General features: G+C 44.7%; 1 protein-coding gene across 1 annotated transcript; it reads right to left on the bottom strand.

The window, feature by feature from the left end:
• Nucleotides 1–10,697: 10,697 nt before the first annotated feature.
• On the bottom strand, nucleotides 10,698–19,907 carry LOC123068936 (serine/threonine-protein kinase tricornered). Its single transcript, XM_044491632.1, has 13 exons — nucleotides 19,508–19,907; nucleotides 16,402–16,576; nucleotides 16,034–16,117; nucleotides 15,125–15,366; nucleotides 14,791–15,034; nucleotides 14,536–14,615; nucleotides 14,370–14,454; nucleotides 13,686–13,817; nucleotides 13,475–13,588; nucleotides 12,251–12,298; nucleotides 11,728–11,809; nucleotides 11,426–11,476; nucleotides 10,698–11,342 (listed from the first exon to the last, which is right to left on the bottom strand). The coding sequence occupies exons 1-13, from the start codon at nucleotides 19,696–19,698 to the stop codon at nucleotides 11,254–11,256; spliced, it is 1,617 nt and encodes a 538-aa protein (XP_044347567.1). The 5' UTR covers nucleotides 19,699–19,907; the 3' UTR covers nucleotides 10,698–11,253.
• Nucleotides 19,908–21,734: the final 1,827 nt, after the last annotated feature.

The raw sequence follows: 21,734 nt of genomic DNA, 5'->3' as shown, positions 1-21,734 counted from the left end.
GTGACATGTCTATGCATATGAGTACGGCTTATGCTTATAAAAAGAGGTGTGCTGGCGGAACCTGTCGTGGCCGGACTGGAGGAGGCGGTGTGCGGATCCTAAGTGTGTTCGGATTGTCTCCTTTGACGGGGGGAGGCTACTTATGTGTTCACGCCTTGCTCGTCCGAGCGGATTCCATTTTGCCAGTCCTTTTCTGCGAAAAAGTCAGTCTGTAGAGACAAATGTTCAGAGGCAGTTATATGTCACATGTGTGTCCGATCGGAGCCTGGTCGAGCCAAGGTATCATGCCGTAAAGTAGCTCGGACTCCGTAGTTGGTGTCCGGGTAGTTGGCTGTCGAATCGATATTCGGTAAGCGGGCACCACTCGCTATCCCAGCGGCGGTATAATTTCCACTCTAAGGATGGAGTTCGGCCTTGCCCATAATCGTGACTGTGTCATGTGTGTTTGGCCTTATGTTGTACCCCGTTGAGTCTAGTCAACGCAGTTCATCCCGATAGTATATGGTAGTTATTGTATAAGGGGACAATGCCAAAGACTTATTCTTTGGCGTGGTATTTGTTTGGTTATCCGAAAACAACCTCCAGGGTGATGGGCCTGTAAAACTTGGCATTTACATCTGGGATGACATCTGTTAGAAGATGTTTATTAATGGGTTTTGATACTCGAGTGGTCAACACCTATCTAGCAAATTTTGTCCTAGCGCGGCGAGTTTGAGCTATTGTTTATGCCCATAGGGGCTCATGTGAGATAGAACCCACAAACTATTCGGTTGATAGTAAGTGCAATTAAGTTGCTATGGTTGGTATTGTCCTGACGGTCGATTTTTCGGAGATGGTCGGCCGTATTTTTGTGCTATGGGGGATCTTCCTTTGACCTCGCCATATTTGGTGGTCTGGGCTTCTCGTTGTTTGAGACATCCTTTCATTGTTTCCGGCGTTCGACCGGCCGTTTGGTTTTGAGGATCTGGCACTCTCTATTGGTATGCTTGGCCGCCACTCTAGGGGTGCCGTGAATTTGACATGGTTGGTCGAGTATGCTGCGCGGGCCGAATGGACCTGAGCTGTTCTATTTCCGTTGACTGGAATGGGGTTCGCGGAATTCGGCACCCACTCCCTTGTCTTGACCGTCGTTATTATTTTGGTGACGCTTATGTCTATTTCGTAGAGGTTTGTGGATGTTGCCTCGCGTTTCCTACGTATTGCCCCGGACCATGGTATATTGTCGTCGGCGTGTGGGCTTTAGGACCTCCTTCTCAGGTTGAGGTAGCAAATTGTGCTTTATGTGCCCCTTGGTGTGGCGGTCGAGTCCGTACTCCTTGGTTGCCAGGACCTTGGTCCATCTATCTGTGAGCAAATCTTGATCAGTTTTGAGCTGTTGTTGCTTCTTTATCAGGCTTTTCGTCGTGGCTATAAGATGTCGCTTAAAGCGAACTTGCTCTGCGGGATCCTCAGGCACGTCGAATTCGTCATCGCCGAGGCTCACCTCATCTTCAGAGGGGGGCACATAATTTTCCTCCTCCCAGTATTCGTCCGTCGCCTGTACGGCCTGCTCAAAGGCAGGCTGATCGGGATTGTATTTATCTTTGGCACCATCTGGATTGTTTTTGACTCCTGTGTCGATATTGTTGTGGCGGGGCTTGGGGCGTTGCTGATGACGTTCATACTTTGCCTTCTTCCTTGAGGGGTTATCCTCCATTGCTTGGTCGCCCTTGGTTTCTTTTGGAGTGTCCACCATATATATATCGTATTAGGAGGTGGCTATCCATCGCCCCATGGTCGATGATTCCTGTTCATCTCCTACATCGGCGTCCAAACTGTCGATGTCTTTGGAGTCAAAATCAAGCACGTCGGTTAAATCATCGACCGTGGCTATGAAGTGGGTGGTGGGTGGGCAACGAATTCCCTTGTTGCCTTCTTCCCCCTTGGGCCAGACATAGTTCGGCCAAGAGTCTCTTGACAAGGAGAGAGACTTTAATGAGTTCAGCATGTCGCCAAAGGGCGAGTGATGGAAGATATTCGCAGCGGCAAATTCCATTACTAGAGCCCAGCCAGAATCGGCGGGCTCGGGGGCGCGCGGTATGGGACCTACAGCCGGACACAAGTCCAGGGGTCCGGAGACACAGGCTTCCTTGGGGATGAAGTCCGTGTTTGGCTCTACCGCCGATGAGTGTGCGACCTCCGGGGCAGGGTCCATCCACCCGTCCTCGGATGACGCAATCTGCCCCGGATTTAGGTCCGGGGCTCCTGCACGCGCGATATCCCGAGTATTGTCCGACAGCAGGTCTAAGCCATGCTCGTCGTGACTGTTCGGCGTTCCTAGCGTAGGCCTGAATCTGCCGAAGATCAAGTCTTCGTGGGCATCGGCCGTGTCATTCAAGTTTTCGAACCTGACCTGATGGCCAGGGGCGTAGCTGTTGATCTGCTCCAGATGGCTGAGAGAATTGGCCCGTAGTGTGAGGCCGCCGAACATGAAGATCTGTCTGGGGAGAAAAGTCTCACCCTGGACCGTGTTGTTGATGATTGAAGGAGCCATCGGGCCTTGCAGCGACGACACGGAGGAACTCTCAATGAAAGCACCAATGTCGGTGTCAAAACCGGCGGATCTCGGGTAGGGGGTCCCGATCTGTGCGTCTAAGGCTAATGGTAACAGGAGGCAAGGGGCACAATGTTTTACCCAGGTTCGGGCCCTCTCGATGGAGGTAAAACCCTACTTCCTGCTTGTTTGATCTTGATGATATGAGTATTACAAGAGTTGATCTACCACGAGATCGTAGAGGCTAAACCCTAGAAGCTAGCCTATGATGATTATGATTGTTGTGATCGTCCATATACGGACCAAACCCTCCAGTTTATATAGACACCGGAGGGGGCTAGGGTTTACATAGAGTCGGTTACAAAGAAGGAAATCTAATATCTGGATCACCAAGCTTGTCTTCCATGCAAAGGAGAGTCCCATCCGGACACGGGACAATCTTGAGTCTTGTATCTTCACGGTCCAACAGTCCGGCCAAAGTATATAGTCCGGCTGTCCGTATACCCCCTAATCCAGGACTCCCGCACTAGGGTTTGGCTTAGGCAGTGTGTGTGATCAACTCGGTGAGTATGTGATATAGATTTTCGGTGGGACCGAGATGATACTTTAGGTTTTTGGACAGATGTGATGTGGAGAAGTGTTTGAGGATTTTTGGAGCAATGTCACTAAGCACTTGAGCAATTGAGTCATGATCAAAACCTCATTCCATTTTAATAGTATTGGCTTTCCTATGGACTCAATGTGATCTTGGATCACTTAACCAAAAATGAAGAGGCTTGGAGTTTTGCCAATTCTTCTCCTTAGCATTTTGAAGGGGTCCATATCCTCATATCCTTGCCATGCCACTGTAACTTATCTAAAATATATTAGATAAAGATGTTATCCCAAAACATGTATGTTGACATTAATTATCAAAACCACCAAGGGAGCAAATGTGCTTTCAGACATGAATTGATTTTAGGCAGAATCTCTATGGTAGTTTGTCTAGTCTTCGTTGCCCGCCTTGCGCCCAATGTATAAGTCATACTCTGAAGAACAATTTCAATGTTATACGAGATTGCATCCATAATTTAAAAATCATGTTTTATGAAAAAGATGAAATTGTACTTGGACCATTAGGATAGCTAGCTGACTAAGATGCAACAACCGCATTATTTGGAGATCATTTCTTCCTAGATTGGTCTGCTTCCAAAAGATGGAAATGGTACTCACACCAAGGGACAGCTGGATCAATATGATACAATCATAAGATGGTATCACTAAACTGGTTTGCGGTCGATTGAGTACCATCTGCTAGACAGTTTCCCATGTAGTATAAGATCCCAGCAAGAGGAACCACATACTGTCTGAGTCTCGGGGCAAACGTCATCTCTCTTGGCGATCAAGAGCGTAGACGACACTCAGGTTTCCGCCAGAATTCCCAGACCTCGACGCAGTCGCGCACCTCCAGGCCATAGCCCCTGATGAAGTGCATGTACCTCTCGCCGTTAACCACCATGGAGTCACTATGGTGGAACTTGTTTGGCTTCAGGTCCAACGTCAGGCTGCATCCCTCATCACTGCTCACGTGACGAACACCGGAACCTCTAGGTACATTGTTGGCTTGGCCCTTTCCGTGTGGATACTCCTCACCTAGCGGTCGGTGGAGTCGAAGCCGCATGCCATGATCTTGTCTAAGTGGGAGTTGCAGAGGCGGTCGTTAGGACGGGCCGAGATGAAAAAGCAGGCATGGCACTATCATGTCTGACTGATTAGCAACTTCTAGGGTCGAATATTTTGTGTTCCGTTAGAGTTGGACATGAATTAGTTCTAGCCAAAAACTTAACTAGTATTTTTCTAGTCGTCGTCGCCTGGCTTTCACCCAATATATAACTCGTAGTCTGAAGAACAATTTCAATGTTGTACAAGAGATTGCATCTATAATCAAAACATCATGTTTTCCAAAAAAGATGAAATTGTACTCGGACCATTAGGAGTTGACTAAGTTACGACAACCACATGAATTGGAGATCATGTCTTTCCTAGATTGGTCTGCTTCCCTAAATACGGAAATGGTACTCACACAAAGAGACATCTAGCTCGCTATAATACAACAACAAGATGAGATCATTGGACTGATTTGTGGTTGATTGAGTAGCATGTGCTAGACAGTTTGACATTAGTATAAAATCATTGCGAGATGAACTACATACTCTCTGAGTCTCTAGGCAGACGTCGTCCCCCTTTTTTAAGAAAAGGAGCATGTACCCCCGGCCTCTGCATCTGGATGATGCATACAATCATTTTATTAGTTATTTCCAAAGACCATACAAAATGATACATCAATAAGCCTGAAGCCACCATCTTGGCAACTCTGTTGCTACTCCTATCCCCTTGATGAAGGTGTGCCAAATGTCCGGGCCTAATACCAAACAAACATCGCACCAAAGCCTAACATCTAAAGCCGGATGCCCCGTCCAAGCCACTACCTGGATTGGGTCACACCTCAGTCTGACACACTCCCAGTGAGCACCGCATGCTGCGAGGGTCGTCACTTCCATCTTCCATCGATCCATCCTCAGAGCAGAATTGATGCATCGACCTTGCCAGGCCTCTCTGCCATCGACGCCACCATGACGCCAGACAGCCTCCTCCTCCTGCGTGAGTCCATCTCCATGCATCGGATGACGAGTCACCACAACACCATGCCGCCGAGATCCTGCCGCCATCAGTGTGTGAGATGACGCACCGCTCCACCAAAGAATCCATCCTCTGGTCCCTCGATCACGTGCGTACCTCCAAAAATGACGCCCCCAAGGGAGGAACAACACTAGAGCGCCGCTGTCATCCGATCATCCGATCTAGGGTTTCCCCTGGAGGTATCAGAGAGTGTCCTTGAACTTCTCCATGGCGATGCCTTCCAAAAGGGGACGACGCAGATAGCGCCGCCACTGTCGGCCTTGGCAGTAGCCGAATGCAAGTTTTCACCTAGATCTGTTCGAAGGAATCCAACTCCCGTGCACGGCCGCCGCCACCACCAGGCTGAGCACACGCCATCGCCGGCACCTCCACGATGCCCAGAGGCCGCGAGACTCGCCGCCACCACGCCTGATAGGCAGCCACAACCAGGTCGGGCACCACCCAGATCCAATCTGGGGTCAAGAGCCGTAGGCCGCAGCCGTTGTGTAGGCGGCACCACCAGACGGGGACAGGCCCTCCACCCCGCTGCAAAGCGAGCCGCCGCCGAAACTTCGAAGTGCCGCGCCACCAAGTCCCCCGGGAGCAACTAAGCCGCCGCGAGGAAGAAGGGAAGCTGCACCATGGGAGAAGCCCCGTCGCCACCGGCACTGCCCAGTAGTGGCTCTCAATGGAGGCGAGGGGAGGAGAGGGTGGAGGATGGCCGGTGATGGGGGCGGCTAGGGTTCCCCTGTGTTGCTTTCGAGAGGGACGCGGGGGATGGAAAATATTGATGTGTTCAAGCATCCATCGTTGCCCACGTGATGCATGACCAGACGTCGTCCCTCTTGGCGATCAGAAATCATTGGAGGCACTCAGGCAGCTGCGAGAATGCCTAGGCCTCGACGCAGTCGCCCACCTCCAGGCTATAGTCCCCCATGAAGTGCATCTACCTCCTACCGTTGATCACCGTGGAGTAGCTATGGTGGAACCTGTTCCCTTAAGTTTCGACGACTGGTTGCATCCCCCATCATTGTTGAAGTGATGGACACCGGCACCCCAGGTACAGCGGTGGGTTGGTCCTTTCCCCGCAAATCCTCCTCACCTACCGATTTGTGGAAGTCGAAGCCACACACCACAATCTAGATGGGAGAGCGTTACAAAGGCAGCCGGTGGCACAGGCCAGGACGAGGAAGCAGGCGTGAATTCTGTAGGGGAACGTTGCATTGAAAATAAAAAATTTCTACGCACACGCAAGATCTACCCATGGAGATGCATAGCTACGAGAGGGGGAGAGCATCTTCATACCCTTGAAAATCGCTAAGCGAAAGCATTTATCAACGCGGTTGATGTAGACGTACACCTTCACGATCCGTCCCGGTTAAGTACCGAATGTACGGCACCTCCGCTTCAGCACACGTTCAGCTCGATGACGTCCTCGCCTTCTTGATTCAGCAAGAGGCGCGAAGTAGTAGATGAGTTCCGGGATCACGACGGCATGGTGACGGTGGTGGTGAAGAACAATCTCCGTAGGGCTTCGCCAAGCACACCGGGAACTATGATGGAGGATAAACTAGAGGGGGCGGGGTTGCCGGCACATGGCTTGGTGAATCTTGATGTGTTCCGGGTGCTAGCCCTGACCCTCTATTTATATATATGTTGAGCCCTGGGGTCGTTTCTTGGAGAAAGAGCCTCCTCAAAGTTGGTTTGGCATGCAAGGCAAGAGTCCTTCTGATACTTCGGGACCATACACCAAGATCCTTGGTGTCTCGCCCCAGACGCCAGGGTCCCTGGCGTCTGGCCCCTGGCCTTGGCAAAACTCCTTTTGCACCTTCCTAAAGCCTTGTGGGCTTTACCCCTTGGACCAAATAAAGTGTTCTCGTACCCAAACATTTCGGAAAACATCTAAAACCCCTTCCGGTGAATTCCGGAACCCTTTCAGAGACCAAACACTATTATCCCATATATCAATCTTTACCTCCAAACTATTTCGGAGCTCCTCGTCATGTCCGTGATCTTATCCGAAACTCCGAACAACATTCGGCAACATACATAACTCATATAATACTATATCGTCAACGAACGTTAAGCATGCAGACCCTTCGAGTTCGAGAATGATGTAGACACGACTGTGACGCTTCTCTGGTCAATAACCAATAGCGGGACCTGGATGTCCATATTGGTTCCTACATATTCCATGAAGATCTTTATCGGTCAAACCTTTATGACAACATACGTAGTTCCCTTTGTCTGTCGGTATGTTACTTGTCCGAGATTCGATCGTCGGTATCTCCATACCTAGTTTAGTCTCGTTGCTGGAAAGTCTCTTTACTCGTTCTGTAATACATCATCCTGTAACTAACTCCTTAGTCACTTTCCTTGCAAGCTTCTTGTGATGATGTATTACCGAGAGGGCCCCAGAGATACATCTTCGTCATACTAAGTGAAAAATCCCAGTTTTGATCCAGGTCAACTCAACATACACCTCCGGGGATACCTGTAGAGCACCTTTATGATCACCCAGTTATGTTGTGACGTTTGATGGCACACAAGGCATTCCTCCGGAGTCCGGAAGTTGCATGATCTCATGGTCGAAGAAACATGTATTTGACATTAACAAAGCAGTAGCAATAAACTGAACGATCATATGCTATGCTAACGAATGGGTCTTGTCCATCACATCATTCTCCTAAGAATGTGATCCCGTTATCAAATGAAAACTCATCTCGATGGTTAGGAAACCTTAACCATCTTTTGATCAACGAGCTAGTCTAGTAGAGTCTCACTAGGGACACGGTATTTGTTTATGTATCCACACATGTATTTAAGTTTTCGGTCAATACAATTCTACATGAATAATAAACCTTTATCATGAATAAGGAAATATAATAATGACAACTTTATTATTGCATCTAGGGCATATCTCCATCAAATTCATGTCTTACTGCCTTAGCACCTTCTAGGGTTCGAATGTTTTGTGTCCAGTTAGAGTTGGACATGAATTAGTTTTAGGCAAAATCTTCTTAGTTTGTCTAGTCATCGTCGCCCACCTTGCGCCTAATATATAATTCGTACTCTAAAAGAACAATTTCAATGTTATGCAAGAGATTGCATCCATAATTCAAACATCATGTTTTATGAAAAGGATGGAATTGTACTTGGACTATAAGGATAACTATCTGACAAAGATAGAACAACCACGTGATTTGGAGATCATTTCTTTCCTAGATTGATCTGCTTCCCTAAAGATGGAAAATGATACTCACATCAAGAGATAGCTAGCTCACTATGATACAACAAGAAGATGATATCACTAAACTGGTTTACGATCGGTCGAGTACCATGTGCTAGAACAGTTTGACATGAGGATAAGATCCTAGTGAGAGGAACTACATACTCTGTGAGTCTCCAGGCGGCCGTTGTCCCTCGTATGATTAGAAAGCATAGACGTCACTCAGGCGACCTCCATAATGCCCAAACCACGATGCAGTTGCCCGCCTCCACGCCACAGTCCCCATGAAGTGCATGTACCTCTTACGGTTGATCACCGTGGATTCACTGTGGCGGAACTTGTTCGGCTTCAGGTCTGACGACAGGCGGCATGGCTCTTTCTCCTGGTGTCCTACTCACCTACCGGTGGTGGAGTAGGGGACTTGCCAACATGGATGGCAGCGTGGGCTGGGAAGAGCAATCAGACATGGTGCAAGTTCACGTCCGACTGGCTTAGCACCTTCTAGGTCTTGAATGTTTCGTAGCTCGACCCATGTAGAGTTCAAATGTAATATGTGTCCCGTGAGAATTGGACACAGATAACTTAGGCAAAAACTTCTTCGGTGGTTTGCTCATCGCCACCGCCTCCCTTGTAGGCACTATATGTTTAAAAGTGGTAATTCAACTCTTCAAGGTTGCAACCAGGTGAAAAAATACAATGTTATAAGAAATATTTAAAACAATTGAAAGTAATGTAATTCACACACAAGAAAATATTGTACGTTTTCATCATTGAAAAAAAAGAGTCGTGCGGCCTATGTTAAAACATAAATTTTTTGCTCCGAATTTGCTCTTGTTTTGTGTCCTGTTAGAGTTCGGCAATAATTAGTTTTAGGCTAAAGCTTCTCTAGTAGTTTGTCTGGTCGTTGTGTCCCGCCTTGCTTCCAATGTATAACTACTACTCTGAAGAACAATTTCAATGTTGTACAAGAGATTGCATCCATAATCAAAACATCATGTTTTCTGAAAAAATAAATGGAATTGCACTTGGACCATAAGGAGCTGACTAAGATACAACAACCACATGATTTGGAGATCATTTATTTCCTACATTGGTCTGCTTCCCTAAAGATGGAAAATGGTATTCACACAAAGATATAGCTAGCTCACTACGATACAACAAGAAGATGAGATCACTAAACTGGTTTGCGGTCGGTCGAGTACCATGTGCTAAATAGTTTGACATGTAGCGCGGTGAGTAGTTCAATTCACCCCAGCCTGCCTCCCTTCCTCCACGCCTCACACCGCTCTGCGACCCCCGTCCGACTCCCTCGACCCTGTCTCGTAGTTCCCGCCGTGGCCAAATACAAGCATTCAAGGTAAATTTCGCGTTGCAGCGGTTCGCCAAGCCGAGCGATGGGTCTGTGGGAGCGCATTGTTGAGTCGTTTTGCGTTTGAGTTGTGGTTGCCCAGGTGACTTCGTGATTCGCCAAGTAGCGATGGTTGATGGATTGATTCTGAAGTTCGGGTTGGAAGAGGGAGGCGTGGTTTCTAGGGTTTTGATGGTTTGCTCATGCTAGATCAAGTAGTCGGGGCTCTGTTGATTGGGTTGATTGCTCAACTCGAAAGCATAATTGCTTGCCATTGCCCCCTTCAGCCTTGGGAAAGCAAAGGAATAGATTTCAACCATAGTCTCTATGGGATGTGCTCTTCAAATTTTGAGATGGCTTCATGTACAGATTATGCGGAAGTGGTCACTGTTTGGTAGCAAATTACAGAAAACTGTAGGATCGAAACTGGCGGTACAACACTAATAGTGCTTGCCAGGTGTGTGCTTGTGTAAATGATTGTAATTCAGAACAAGTCGCCTGTCTTGGCAGCAGTAGCTAGATCTGATTTTTAACACATATTCATTGCATTCATGTGCTTAGCGCCTTCTATAGTTTGAATGTTTTGTAGCTCGACTTATGTAAGGTTCAAATGTTTTGTGTCCCATCAGAGTTGGACACAAATACGTACGCAAACTTCTCCAATAGTTTGTCTAGTCGTCGCCGATAAGAAATGTTTGAAACACTTGAAAAATAATGTAATTCACACTCAAGAAAATATTGTATGTTTTCATCATTGATAAAAAATGAGTTGTGCGGCCTATGTTAAAAACATAAATTTTGTGCTTCGACATTGCTCTTGAATACATCTTTTTCTTTTGCTCAACACATCGCCGTCCTCGAGAACAAAGATAATTATAGAAGTCTGTGAAATAATCACCCTCACTGCATTCAGTTCTTGCATATGGTTGTTGCGGAAACAAAATAAGGGACACTTCCATCAAAATATAGTTCAATGTTCAAATATAACTGGCGAACAATACAGTAAACAAAAATTAGGCATTTCTGCAACGGGAGACCATTGACCAAGGGCCATGTCTCTGAATGGAAATCTCCTGGTACATATGTATCAAACACCACCAACAACAATAGCTTAGCCTGCCTCAATTACCACCTTATTTCGCTTCCATGATCAAATGTTAGCGGACCAGGAACTGCCACAAGAGAAGGCAGCAATTTGCTCTGCCAACCTGGGCAGCCAGCCCTCCCAAACATGCCCATCTCCACTTGGTCGGAACACGCTACACCAAACACGACGAGCCCACCGGTGGATGGACCATTAGTCCTTAGCATACTATTTTACAGCTAGAAGCTTTCTTGGATTTCTACAAACTGCTCGCCAACGATTTAATAGGGCAGAAACCTGGCTAAAAACAAGCAGGTTGTCCAGACGAAGCCACTTCATTCAGTCGTTTGCATGCTAATTTAGTTTAGAAAAATCTCAGCAACAAACAGAACCACGCCGGGTTATGGACTCATCGGATCCCCGGAAGAAAAGGTGTGCATGTGTGTGTCCTTTCCATTTGGTTCTCTCGATGACTCCATGCCATTTGATCCTGAGATGAGGAATTACGAATAAGATAAAGCAGAGAGAGGGCAGTTATCGCAATGAATACACGACTTTGGCAGAATTTGTTACCGAATATAGCACCAATAGAGGGCCTTGTTAGCGATGAGCTCCTTTGCATATCTGCAAACATTTATACATTTAGAAACAACAAAGGATTATAAACGCGTGTATGTCACTTAGATACTGGTCATTTTTCATGAAGTGATGAAGCTACCTAATAGCATGTTTATGCTATGAAAAACCGTCATTTATCAGTTTACAGAACATAATGAGTATGCTATGAGAAAAATGCCAATAACACTAGAAAAGAAATCCATACTTGCAATCCGACCATATTTCACAATATATAAAATCATGTCAAAGACACAAACCTGCATGTTTTAATCCTTTCACAGCATCAAAGTTTTTGTATGTATACCCCACAAAGCTGAGATCTTTTGAATTCAGCTTCGCCTGTATGTACCAAAAAATATACATAAGATACACAAAAAATAACAATAAGGGCAGATAATTTGAACTTTGAACTACTACAACAAAGTTATAAATACCAGTAAGCAGTAGATATACAACTCATGAGAAACCTGGGTCTATCACAGATATATGCATAGTGGAACGGCCTAATGGTTAAACAGGTCTTGAAACACATAAGTGACTTGTATTTGATACTCAAATGAAGTGTTTTGTACTTCTATTACACAGAAATAAAGAAAGATATGGCTAATCCTATCTCAAACATATCTTGCTCTATCAAACAGTGAGCCTGACATAATTACAATTTGATGGAATGTAACTCAAGGAAACAATTCATCGTTGTGCATAGTAAATTAAGATGAAAATGCCAATGCAAACATTACAAATGCTATTACGCTAGTTTATGAACCTCAAAGTGCGTACCTTTCTTGATGGCCCAGAACCTGTTCTTGCTGGAGGGCTATTATCCATCTGCAGCGCAGAAACAAGCATTAAGTTGTAGGGATGTAATTCACAGGGTGAAAACAAAACATGAAAATAAAATAAACAGCATTTCAATGCAGAGAACATGAAATTCATCTGAACATTGCCAAAAAAATTCAAACTAACAGTTTGGTTGCTTGAATTTATGAAAAGCTTGCTTGGATTACAAAAGGTTGCTTGGATTCATTAAAGTTTGCTTGGATTGAAAGGGATGCTTAGATTTAAGAAAATGTTGTTTAGATAGGGGCAGCCTGGTGCATGTAGCTCCCGCTTGCGCAGGGTCCGGGGAAGGGTCCGACCACTTTGGTCTATTGTACGCAGCCTTTCCTACATTTCTGTAAGAGGCTGTTTCCAGGACTAGAACCCGTGACCTCATGGTCACAAGGCAGCAGCTTTACCACTGCGCCAAGGCTCCCCTTCAAGAAAATGTTGTTTAGATGTATACATGATTTATTCCTTATTTAAAAATTAAATTTTGAAATAATAATCACTTCTTTATTTTATTAATTTACGATGCAGTAGTAGTAATTGTGCATGTGCAACACACATACAATTTGATAGTACTCCCTCCGACTATAATTTTGAGAGGCAATCATGTAATCTTTCTACGACTATAATTTTAAAATGAACAATATTCCTAAAATCAATTGCAATTAATGATTTTTCCAAGATTAATTGCAATTAATGCAACCAATGTTGTTTCCAAATTGTGGTGATGTGATGGATACATCATTGGAGCAGTGTGGGACGTTGGATGTAGATGGTTGAAAGGTCGGGATCGTTTGGATTCATCAAACTCGTGCTTGTATAAGTAGTAGTAGATCTTATTTCGTTCAAATTATAGTATATGAATACCCCTTATACATCTGAAATAATATCTACCAGAGATCACCTGATATGATATACACAAATGTAAGTGTTCGTAACAGATGCAAGTTGTAATACAAATAAAGAGACATAATATAAAATCAAATAATGCTGGTGGATTATAAATAAATGTCATCAATCGCAGAATCCAAGAAACTTTAGTCAATAAGTGTCTCAGACACTTATAATTGTAAAGTGAGACCTATTTGGAGGGAGTATATTCGATGGAGAATGGCAAAGTTTGAATTGCACAGGCAGGAGAGGAGAGGACTGTCAATAAATGGATTACACACTTACCTCATCAAACTTCATGAAATTTTGTGTATCCAATTCATCATTTACTTGAGGCTTAAATGCTGCTTCCATTTCATAAAGTTTATCCCATGCAACTCCACGGAACCAAGGATGGGCCTAATGATGAAGAAAATGATATGTTGAACACAGGTAGACTAACAAAACAAGAATTATATTTAACTAGTTATTTCTTTTGTGTGCCAGTGGGTACTACCTTTATTTGATCAGCCCCTGCACCACCAATCCTGTGGTCAACATCACATAATAACCGGCAGATTAGATCTCTTGCCTCAGGAGACAGCCTTGAATCATCTGGAAATTTCACATGGTTTCTCCAGTGCACAATCTAGAAAGAGGCAGAAATTTGGCAGAGTGAGGATAAAATGTCTTCGGGTGGTCGTATATGAAAAATGTTAACCACATTAATAGAACAAATGCAGGTCCAAGTCCAACTACACTTGATTATGCTCATAGAAGGCAATCTAGAAATACACATCATAGCAGAAACATCATAAAGAAATAACTTTAAAATAATTATGTCTTCGTAAACTTACTGGAAGTAAAACATGATCAAGAAGTGGGTACTTTGTCACTACCAAATCAAAAAAATTAATATATAACAATACTGATATCATAAGCTTTGGTAGAGCAAGCTTATAAGCAATACAGCTGCAGCATACTTTCTTCAGGTTCTTGCAGCTTGAACTTTAAATTAAACTAAAAATATATCAGTTGTTCAGTATTAGTGCAATCTAATTTCGATGATAAGCCTAAACTGAAGATAATTCATACAGAACATTCAATGAACTACTGATATGTTACAAATAAAAAAGTGAGCCCGACCAATGAGTGGTAATTTGAATTGGACACTAAGCTAAATGTGCTGAGTAAACCAAACCTTTCTGCATGTGGTTATTGGATCATCGGAATAAAATGGTGGATACCCAACAAGCATCTCATACATTATTGCACCCAAAGACCACCTATGGATCAAAACAAAATATAATGAGACATTTATTAAACTAAAGAGTAAATAGAACAAAAGGTGTCTGAACATGCTGTACCAATCGCATTCCATTCCATATCCTTTCTTTAGCAGAACTTCTGGAGCAATATAGTCTGGGGTTCCAACAGTTGAGAATGCCTGAATATCAGTATACATTTGTAGTAAGAAAGACTGCCACAGAAACATCGAGCATGCACACGCTTGTTTTTTTTTTCCAACAAGGGTGTAGAAGCGATACCATGAAAGCAAAAGAATTATACAGGACCAATGAGATGATCGATATGACGATATGTTAACTATAAAGCAGACATACCAGTTTTCTTCTGTTCATCTGCCAGTGCTGAAGTTGTTCATGTTGACTTCTCCACCTTCTACCATTTGCAGTTTCAGAGAGTGAACTGTCGACATCCATTGACTCCTTCAGGTTGTCATCGCCCATGGGTTCATCTTCGCTCAAGGTTGAGAGCTTTGAACAATCAATTGGTTTGCACAGCCCAAAATCCGACAACTTCATGTGACCATTCTTGTCTAGAAGCAGATTATCAGGCTTGATATCTCTGCATATGATAGCAAACCAAATATATATATATCAGAAAGATGATAGAGTTAAACTAAATTAGATGTCTTTAAAATCAAATATTTGTAACCTGTGGATGTAGTTGTGCTTATGAATGGACTCAATGGCAAGGATGGTCTCAGCAATGTAGAATCGAGCCACGGGTTCAGTTAAGGTATCTTCCCTCATGAGAAGGGTCATGATATCACCGCCAGGGAGGTACTCCATAATAAGGTAAAGATACTCAGTATCTTGGAAAGAATAGTATAGCTTCACAGTGCAGTGACTAGCAACTTCAGCCATCAAGTTTCTTTCTGCTCTAACATGCTCCACCTAACAGACATGTTATAGAAATTGTAAATCCAACAAAGATAGTGATACAAATGTACAGATATTTTGAAGATATCATCACATGCCCATGACAAATAAACTAGATAAGAGAAAAATGAGTGGAACATTTGCGGGCTTCACACAAAAAAAGTTAGGGATAGAACAAAACAGGATTATCATATACACTAGCCTTTGGTTTCTAGCAAGTTCAAGTTTGAATTCCTTGGAGACTGAAAAAAAGGTTACCCATTTAGCTGGCCTTCTTTCAGAAACTCAAAAGAAGGCCAGCTAAATGGTAAACACACAAGCTTCTACATATTAATACATATAAATATGTATTAGCATGCATTGCAAATTCGATTTGTACTTCTGTTTTCTTTTCGACATAACAGTGACAAAAGCTGCAGTGAAAAGCAACTATATGATATGGAAAAGAAATCCGCACTGCACTGCATATTTTGAGAAAAAATAAAACAACCCTTGCAAAAGCGCCACATACACTCGTAGACGCAACAAGAGTTTGTTGAAGAAAATTTTGACAGATAGCGAAGCACCATAGTAAATATCAATACTTACAACCATCAAGTACATTCAACATAAAAATTGGTCAATAGAACGAGCAACTACGAAGCAGAAAACATGAAATATCCAGAAATAGGGGATATCTTACTTGACCCCTGATAACCATATCAGACTTCTTCAGTTTTTTCATTGCATATATGTTGCCAGAGGTCTTCTCCCGGCACAGTCGAACCTATTGTAATAATAAATTATAAACAGCAAGAAGAAGGTCAGTAAAGGATTTAAAGCACAAATGAGTTTATGCTCCAACAAACAGTTGTCACTTCCCCTAGTTTAAATCTTTTTGGACATACAGAACTACTTGAAGGTAAATGCATCACCAACAACAACAAACTTATAGTACCATGGTCTAGAGCCATGCCAAGTTCTTTGGCAAAAACACATGTGTCATTTAGTAGTGACGCCACAGATGGAGGTGTGTGCAGAAAAACAGAAACTAGATGTGCAAGAGCGAACCTCTCCAAAAGCGCCTCTCCCAATAATGGTGAGCAGCTCAAAGTCATCCACGCAGATTTTGTGCCTTTTAAGTCTCATGTACTCAGTTTCCTTTCTCTCCAGGTCTTTTATTAAATTGATTTGCTGCTCCCTGGGAACTTCAGAAGTAGCTAGCTGCCGCTCCAGTCTAAAACGCCTGCAATACATCGGATTTTGTTATGTGATGCTGGGAACCGACAAAAATCAAACAAAATTATCATCTGGGGAGGGGCAAATCTGCTTAAAATGGAATTGTAATGCCAAAAGATGAGCAAGCTGGATAATCAATATGACGGAAGTCACACACCAGTAGAAAGCTTTCACAGTTGAAACTTATGCAGGTAAACTTCAAAATTCAAATATTTAAAATTGATTGATGTCTCAACAAATGCAATCCCCAGCTTGAGTTAATACAAGACCAGGCTGGTGATTACATAACCCCTGTGTGCTTTAATAAAAGATTTAACACATAACAGGACCACAAATGAAAAACAAATGCCCTGTTACATAGATGGCCTGAACTTAATGTACTGCATTAAAGAAAGTATATGGCATTAAGTCATCAACTACTCTCATCTAATGTTCTGCATTGTGCTTATCGTGTTGTTTTACTGCCAACATATACGGAAACAAGGCTGTTTGACCTTTGTACAATAATGTATGCTAAAATAGAAAATCATGTTGTTGATTTCTCACCACCAGTTTTGTACATTTCTCCTGCAAGAAAATCTTTAAAACAGCAACTATAAATCCCGTAACCCAACTAAGCAGGGCAGTAGTCGGTACTATGAACTTAGCTCAACAGTTTCCAGCGTGAAAATAAAACATAACTCGCCGTGTCAGCAATTTGACCAACAGCATGGTGCACCTGAGCAGAAACAAAGCATTCCAAACACCTAACAGAATCAAATGGTGTCCACACCAAAAACATGTCTGACAAAAGGGAAACAGGGTTTTGATCCTAGGCTCCTAGCTCTAACAAATGCATAATAAACTGAAATGGTTATTATGTACATACCTGACTCCAAGTAAGCTAAATTAGTACTAGCATACTCAATACATCGCATGTATACACTACGTCATCGACTACGTTTCCACGTTGACAGTTCAAAACCATCACGTAATATACCCTAATTAAAGGCAGACATTTGACGGCTTGTATACAATCTAATTATACACACAAGAACAAAATACCACATAAGACAAATACCAACGCAATCTCAAAACATACATGATAGTATGCCATCAATGCATCGTCATCAGAGAACCATCACAACAGTAACACTCCAAACCCACTATCCAACTAAGCAAGCCAGCAGCTAGTACGGTGAGCTCAGCTTAACGGCTTTTCATGCCAAAAATATAACAGTATAATAACTGCTACATACCCCATGATTGGAACCATTCTTACTTGGTGCATTGAGCAGAATCTGAGATTTCAAAGCACGTACAGAGTCAAGTGCTGCTCACCCCAACTTATCCACTAGAGCTAAATCCGGCCACTGCAGCCCCAAATTGTGTGCCAAGCTTGACTAATTCCAGGATCTCATTGTCTAAAAATAATAATTCAAAAATCTAAAGCAACATCTGACGTCATACCACACTAGAATTCCTCAACACCATGGCTGGTGATTACATACCCACTGTGTGCCATTGCATTAAAAAAAGGTATAGGACATCAACTTCTTTCATCTAATGTTCTGCATTGTGTTTCATCACGTTATTTTACTTCCAACATATAGGGAAACAAGACTGTTTGACGGTTTGACCTTTGTAAAACAACATGCTGATGCAGAAAAATCATGTCGTGTTCCCTCACGTCAATTTTGTGCATTTATCCTGCAAGAAAATCTTTACAACAGCAAGACACTAAATTTTATAGCCCAACTAAGCAGGGAGTAGTCAGTACTATGAACCCTTTTTTTTTGCGGGTGAGTCAGTACTATGAACTTAGCTCAACAGTTTGCAGCGGAAAAAACAGAACCATACGTGTCAGCAATTTGACCAACAGCATGGTGCACTGAGAAGAAACGAAGCATTCCAAACAACTAGCAGAATCAAATGTTGTCCACACCTAAAACATGTCTGATGAAAGGGAAGCAGGGTTCTTTGATCCTAGCTCTAACAAACTCATGCTAAACTGAAATGGCTATTATGTAGTACATATCTGGCTTCAAGTAAGCTAAATTAGACAATTAGTACTAGCATAATCAATACATGGCATGTATGCGCTACGTCATCGACCACGTGTCCACCACCCATTCATAAAAGGATCACATGAATCTGGAACAGTACATTGATGGTACAAAACCGTCACATAATAAAGGCAACCATTTGTTTGTTGGCTTGCAAACTAATAAAAACCGACATACTGTACACTCTAATTATACACGCAAGAACAAAATATCACATACAACAAAATAGCGACGCAACCTCGAAACAAACATACACGGTAGTAGCATCCATGCATCGTCATCATCCGAGAACCATCGCAACAGTAATATTCCAAACCCGCTATCCAACTAAGCAAGGCAGTTGCTAGTATGATGAGCTCAGCTTAGCGGCTTTTCGCGCCAAAAGTGGAACAATGCAGTAACTGCACCATATGCAGTGATTAGAACCATTTATGCTCGGTGCATTGAGCAGAATATGAGGATCCGAAGCACCTATAGAACCAAGGACTCTCCTCATCCCAACTTATCCATCAGAGCTAAATCAGGCCACTGCGACCCCAAATTGCGTGCCAAGCTCGACTAATTCAAGAATCTCATTGTCTAAAAATAACAATTCGAGGATCTAAAGCAACATTTGAGGTCATACCACGCTAGAAATCCTCAATGACCATGGCTAGTACAGCTACCGCTCCTTACGCCACGCTTCCTCCGAGAACATTTTGGTACCCACCCCAAAATTCACCCCAAATCTAGCAGCTACAAACCCCTAGCTCCAGAACCCCGAGCTCGAGCCGCTCCAACCGAGCTCAAACCCCTCGATCGAGCTCCGGGGCGCGAGATCTACCGGAGACGAACGTAGCGGCGGCGGCTAAAATTGGAGGCGGGAAGGCGGGGGGGCGGGATCGGATCGGTACCTCTCCTTGCGCTCCTGGATGTTCTTCATGTGGGAGCGGTAGTGGTTCTCGATGAACTTCTTGGCGGCGGCGACGCGCTCCATGGTGAGGGTGGACGCCTCCCCCTCCCCCTCCCCCTCCTCCGCCACGGCGGCGAGCGGCTCGGCGACGGCCGCGGCCGCCGGGGGCGCGTCCGACATCTCGCTCTCCATCCCCGCCCGCGACGACCAACCAGCCTCCCCGCTGGCTGCGGCTGCTGCTGCTGCTGCTGCCTACACCTCTCGCTGTCCCCGGGGGCCCTTTTGCTTCCCTTTTGTGCCCTGGGTCTCTCTCGGGTCGGCGGCCTCCGCCTGTCGCTGTGCGCGCCGGGTATATATACGGCCGTCGTCGACCGCGCCGGGCCGGCTCGGGGCTGATTGAGCAGCGGGGGATTGACGGGGCGGGTTTGGTGTGATGGCGGAGGCTTTAACTCCGTCGCACGGACAGCTGCGCATGGGAACAGCTCTTTTCTTTTCTTTTTCTTTTTGCCATTTTTGTGTTTTGTCTCCGCTTGTTGGTTAGCTCTACTCTGTCGTGCCGCATGCTGTACACAACTAGAGTACTACCGTTTGGATCGTAAATACCCCTGTAAAATGATACACGCCTCCCGCCGTCGTTTTTCTCCGGGCGAAAAATAAGCTGCGGCCGGTAATATACACTTGTAAATTAAATCCGGATGTATCTACTTACACCGATTCCAAGCACGCCCTAAGTATATCTCTGCGTACGTAGCTGTATACACGTTGGTACCACGTAGAAAAGGGAAGGGCTTAGCTGGCTCTTGTCCAGGTACTTTCCCCTTGAGTTTTCAGATGGATGGATGGATGGATAAACGCCGCTGACCATCTTCCATTTCCAAGTTTTCTTTTCTACTATCTCCTTCCCCGCTTCTTTTGTTTTCAGCACGCATCACTGCTTAGAAAGTTAAAAAAAATCCTTTCGATTCATATTAATTGTTGTTGATTTAGGAGTACAACAAAAAATAATAGTACTAGCACTAGCAGGTGTCCATGGGTTGAATTACTGCGACCTTTAGTTGAGATGCTAGCTGCTATGATGATCTCATGATGCACTCGCAAAAAAAAAAAATGATGTTCTCATGATGGATGGACGCCTTGAGCGCGTGAATAATGGTGAAATCGTCTTCGGAGAAAATAAAAGTACTGAAATCCGGCCCGATATGCATACCGAGACATCGACCTATCGGGGACTGGCAAGAGTAGTAGTAGAAGCTCCATGCGTGTCGGGGTCCTAGTCAGGTGGACGCGACAAGCCCCAGGCAGGCAGGGTCCGGGTCAGATCAGCCCGCGCCACGCGGCGTGTACTTACGGGTCAGCCGTGAGAAGGTGACCAGCCGGGGTCACTGTTGAATTGGACGGAGGTGAGCAGCTTGTGGATCATCATGGCTTCACACGCTTTTGTACGTACGTTACGGATCGTACGGGCAGCCTCGCCATCCAACTCTCAAGGCCAAGGCCGTTGCGTTGCAGCAGTCAAGCCAAGCCAAGTTACAGATCGAGTGTTGAATGTTGACCAAGCACGGTGAACTCGTCGTGGGCTGCGACGCGATGCATGGCATTTGCCAGTTGCCACACAAATTGCAGTACTACTAGTAATTTATTTTATGTATTTTCTTCGATAAAATTATTAACACATATGGCCACTTGGACAAGTCCGACGTACGCCAATCGGCCAACGTCGTCTCCGTCCAGCTAGTCGCATCTGCAGCTACAGCCACCGGGGTCTCCTCGTCGATCAACGACGATGCCTAAGCTCGCACGCGATGACAGGACAGCAAAGCGTACTTGCGCCAGTAATCCGCTGGCCTAGTTGACGAAGAAAACTACGGCATCATTAACTAAACTAAATAAATATCTCGATGGATCGATCGATCGATCTGCGAGTGATGCGTGGCAAGGTGGCATGTTGGGGCGCGGCGGCAAAATAATGGGGGCCTCCAGCCTGGTAGGCACAAATGCAAATGCATGCACATACGCAGGGGGCGGATCGACATCTGACCGATCTGAACATACGCGGCCGCATGCCCAGCTCGGATGCCAGGCTAGGCCGCCACGCACACCCCATTTCTTTATCTACGCTGCCAGATCTCGGCGTGCACTGGCCTGGCCTCCTCTCCTCTCTTGGATTCCACTTCCACCCATCCGACCCCCAACGTGCTTAAACTATGCTGCTGCCTGCTGCCTGCTGC

Source organism: Triticum aestivum, chromosome 3B, assembly GCF_018294505.1.
Source record: "Triticum aestivum cultivar Chinese Spring chromosome 3B, IWGSC CS RefSeq v2.1, whole genome shotgun sequence".
In the NCBI taxonomy this organism is placed as follows: Eukaryota; Viridiplantae; Streptophyta; class Magnoliopsida; order Poales; family Poaceae; genus Triticum; species Triticum aestivum.
Note: the sequence above shows the minus strand (reverse complement) of the source record. Positions and strands in the feature narration are given on the sequence as shown.